This window comes from Gastrolobium bilobum, unplaced genomic scaffold (genome assembly GCF_033153095.1).
Source record: "Gastrolobium bilobum isolate Gb01-03AN ecotype WA unplaced genomic scaffold, APGP_CSIRO_Gbil_v1 utg4939, whole genome shotgun sequence".
Classification (NCBI taxonomy): domain Eukaryota; kingdom Viridiplantae; phylum Streptophyta; class Magnoliopsida; order Fabales; family Fabaceae; genus Gastrolobium; species Gastrolobium bilobum.
The window spans coordinates 31,008-34,558 of NW_026899541.1; the positions used below are offsets into that span (position 1 = coordinate 31,008).

General features: G+C 32.2%; 1 protein-coding gene across 1 annotated transcript; it reads right to left on the bottom strand.

Moving 5' to 3' along the window:
• Nucleotides 1–950: 950 nt before the first annotated feature.
• Nucleotides 951–3,152, bottom strand: LOC133291251 (B3 domain-containing transcription factor VRN1-like). The gene is made up of 3 exons (XM_061489473.1): nt 2,609–3,152; nt 2,347–2,501; nt 951–1,205 (listed from the first exon to the last, which is right to left on the bottom strand). The coding sequence occupies exons 1-3, from the start codon at nt 3,150–3,152 to the stop codon at nt 951–953; spliced, it is 954 nt and encodes a 317-aa protein (XP_061345457.1).
• Nucleotides 3,153–3,551: the final 399 nt, after the last annotated feature.

A 3,551-nucleotide genomic window follows, 5' to 3' on the forward strand; every position in this document is an offset into this window, starting at 1 on the left:
ACACGTTAGGACACGTTTTGATATTAAATAATATTTTTAATTTATGTAGTGTATATTATATTTAATATTTAATAATTTAACAAAAAAATAAATTTAAACTTATAATATTCATAAATTTTGCAAAGCAACATAAGATATTCTAAATATTTATATTAAACTCAATAAAATAGTAATCGTAATCCAACGAATCTAATAGTTGAAACTAAAAACTCAACGCAACGCAACCTTTAAACTTTTTTTTGAATTTCTATAATGCGTGTTGGAGTGTCGGAGTGTCCGACAGTGTCGAGAAATGTCGGACACGACACGTCAAGATCTTTAAAGTGTCGGTGCTTCATAGGATACAACCATGAATATGAATAATTACACTTCAAGTCACCATTAGTGCGATGGTTACAACGTACATCAACAGTCATCAGTTATATTTTTACTCACCATTAATATAGGGGTTACAAGTTATATTAAAAGCTATAAGAAACCAAATAGTCATCACTTGAATATTTTACAACATTAAATACTTATTTTATATAGTGAATCGTAAAAAATGACATTCTCATATTTTATATTAGTTTTAAATACTTAATTTTAGACATTATTAATTATAACAAAAATAGCACTCACAGGTTTGTTTGTTTTATATTCTTATACGAATAGAGTATATCTCATGAAAATCAAAGTTAGCTTAAAACCCATCCAATGATAAATTTTTCTTTTCTCTTTCAACTACATTCCTTTTTTTTGTTTAACTAAACAAATGTAAAAAGAAAAAAAAATTAAAAAATTAAATTAAACATTCATAAATTGATACGAAAATAACACTGCTTGTCATAATATTAATAACTACGCCTCATAACGATTAATAACTACAATACAATGATAATTTTACCAAAAGCATCCCAGTGGAGTGATACATCTTAACAGTTATGGTACAAATAGCTCCAATTAGTTGCCTAACCGTGGCCTCTGAAAATATGAACATTAAGTACTGCATTTTCTCTGTTGATGAGTTCAAACACACAGTAATCTCCACCTACCAATTTACTTTCTCGAGCAAATTGCAACCAACCATTAGACAACTTCCATCCCGCACTATCTCTATTTGCATAACTCACTAACTTTACAGGCCACAATTTCTTTCCAAACTGTAACATCACAATCTGCATGTTGTTATTGAAGTACTCTCTCATGAAGACAAGTGGTACATTCTGCATCAAGTTATGAGATCAAAGCCCAACAGTTAATGATAGTATAAAAATAACTGCATTTTTGCTGCTTGCAAGGTATAAAGAGAATGTAATCTCTCATGTGTGATTTCACATTATGTGATCATGTGAAGGATTCTTAAACTTGATAAATAAATCAAACCTTATTTTTTCCCACCAATATTCCAATATTTTTTCTCTTTGATCTCTTATCCCCTTTCATTTATCTACCAAATGTTCATAACTCTTCACATAACCTGGTCATGTGAAATCAAACATGAAAGGGTCTACTGCCATAAAATTTTCAAGCATAAATATATGTATTTAATTTTCTGCTTAACTTAACCTCACCGGTCTAAATTTATTATCCGTCCTTATTTTAACTTTGAAAAAGGGATTTTCTGAGGCCAATTCACAAGCTTGTTTCAGAGCTCCAGTCAGCAATGAAGAACTTTTTGTTGTCTTCTTATCTATGGCATGGCAAAGAACCACATAGTTTAAGGATGCAGTCAGCACAATTTTGAAATATCTACATTTGCATTTTTATAGGGAGTACTAAAACTTGAATTACCAATTGGTCATGCAGCATTGATGTCTAAGATTTACCTTTTCTGCTATTAATATTTAAACATCCAACATGCAGTACTCTCCCAGGGTCTAACCAATGAATTCCATCTCCTTGAACAGTTTCTAAGGAACAAAATTACAGCCATTACTATGCAGATCAAACAGAATAATACTTAGAAAAGAAAGACCAACTTGGATTACCTTGAACTGGAGGGTAATTTGATTCTTCTGCAAGTGGAAAGATTTGCACTTTCAAAGAAAGGTCTCGGATCTCGGTCATCTCAAAAAGACAAACATCTCCCACTTTCAAATCATTATCTGATACAAAATTCTTCCATCTACCAAAAATTTTGGGGAATCTATAATTACAAGTCCAAGTTCTCCCATCCAATATTTGAAGGAGGATATTCCTTTCCTTTTTCTTCAAATATATATCAGCAAATTGTAACGGGACATGCTGCATTTTTTTTAATTTTTTTTCAAGTCAGAAAATCTAACTAAAAAGTTATATTTCTGCTTCAAACAAAAGATAGGAAACTATCTTAATGGATAAAAATGAAGCTAATCAAAAGCTCACCAAGAATTGACCATCTACATAGGAAGGCTTCATGACAATCGTGAAAGAGGGACTTTTAGATCTGAAAGTTTTGGCTTTGTTTGTAGCTTCGGTAAGTTTAGAAGTGAACTGCTTCACTCTTAGAAATTCAGTGGTACCACTACCACCTATATCCTCTGAAAAATTGAACAACATGAGGTATGTTATAAAAATTTGACCTCATATATAAACTCAACTGGATCCATGAAATGGAAAATGGAAAATTTGATCATGAAATACATACCATCCGCTTCTTTCTTTACAGATGCAAATTTAGACTTCTCCAAGTTTGTACCTTCAATTTGGACATACTGAGGCAAGTTTTGCAAAGTTGAGCTTCTTTCAACATCTCCACTTGTGCAAGTTCTCGATTTCTTACATGGTTGAGGAGAAGACATTGGTGATTTCTGTGTATTCTTATGGCATGGTGGTAGCTCATCCGAAATTTTAACTGAATCATCATCACTAATCTGGTCAAGGTTATCCTGTGCATCTTGAGAGCCATGGAAAGGATAATCTATTTCAAGTGTACTCTTGTCACATATGCGTACATCAAAATGAGAAATGTGCTTGTATTCAAACAACACCATATGACCATGATCTAGAGAGTAATATGTAGAAAATTCTTTCCAACCCTTTTGAAACCAAATATCACCAGCATTTTTAGTCCAAAATACTTCCCACTCAGTGCCATCTGGAGGCCTGAGAAACATTGGGTTTGGCATGTCACCACGATATTTCCCAGTGAAATTGTTTGGGAGTTTCTGCAAAGAACTTTCTCTTAGCATGCATAGTTAAATTCATAATCACAACAGAAATATTCAAAAGAACCTAACAATAAAAATCCCAAAAAAAAAAAAAAGAGAGATGAAGGAAGGAATGTTTACAAGCTTTCCATCTTGAAGACTTGTTCTAAGAATAATCTTGAAGAAAAGGATTGGAGTGTGGATAGGATGCTTATTTTGCCGGTTGCAATGGTAAGTCATGGATGTATGTAGGTACTTGAGTTCTCCCTTTCTCTGCCTGTGTGCCCATTGCTTTCAGACTCGGTACTTATAACTACTACTTTGTCTTCTTTTTTTGTTTTTGTTTTTGGTATTAAAGATCCATGTGCTTGATAATAGTTATGTTATTACTTTTGTGTTTGATGATTTAAATCACATAAATTATGTCATTTTAAGATAGAC

Excerpts from the sequence above, each read along its gene's own strand:
- LOC133291251 (XM_061489473.1), bottom strand. The coding sequence starts at position 3,152 with ATGCTAAGAGAAAGTTCTTTGCAGAAACTCCCAAACAATTTCACTGGG. Across the intron at positions 2,502-2,608 it reads TGTAAAGAAAGAAGCGGATG|AGGATATAGGTGGTAGTGGT; the intron begins GTATGTATTTCA and ends TCAATTTTTCAG. Across the intron at positions 1,206-2,346 it reads ATGTAGATGGTCAATTCTTG|AATGTACCACTTGTCTTCAT; the intron begins GTGAGCTTTTGA and ends AACTTGATGCAG.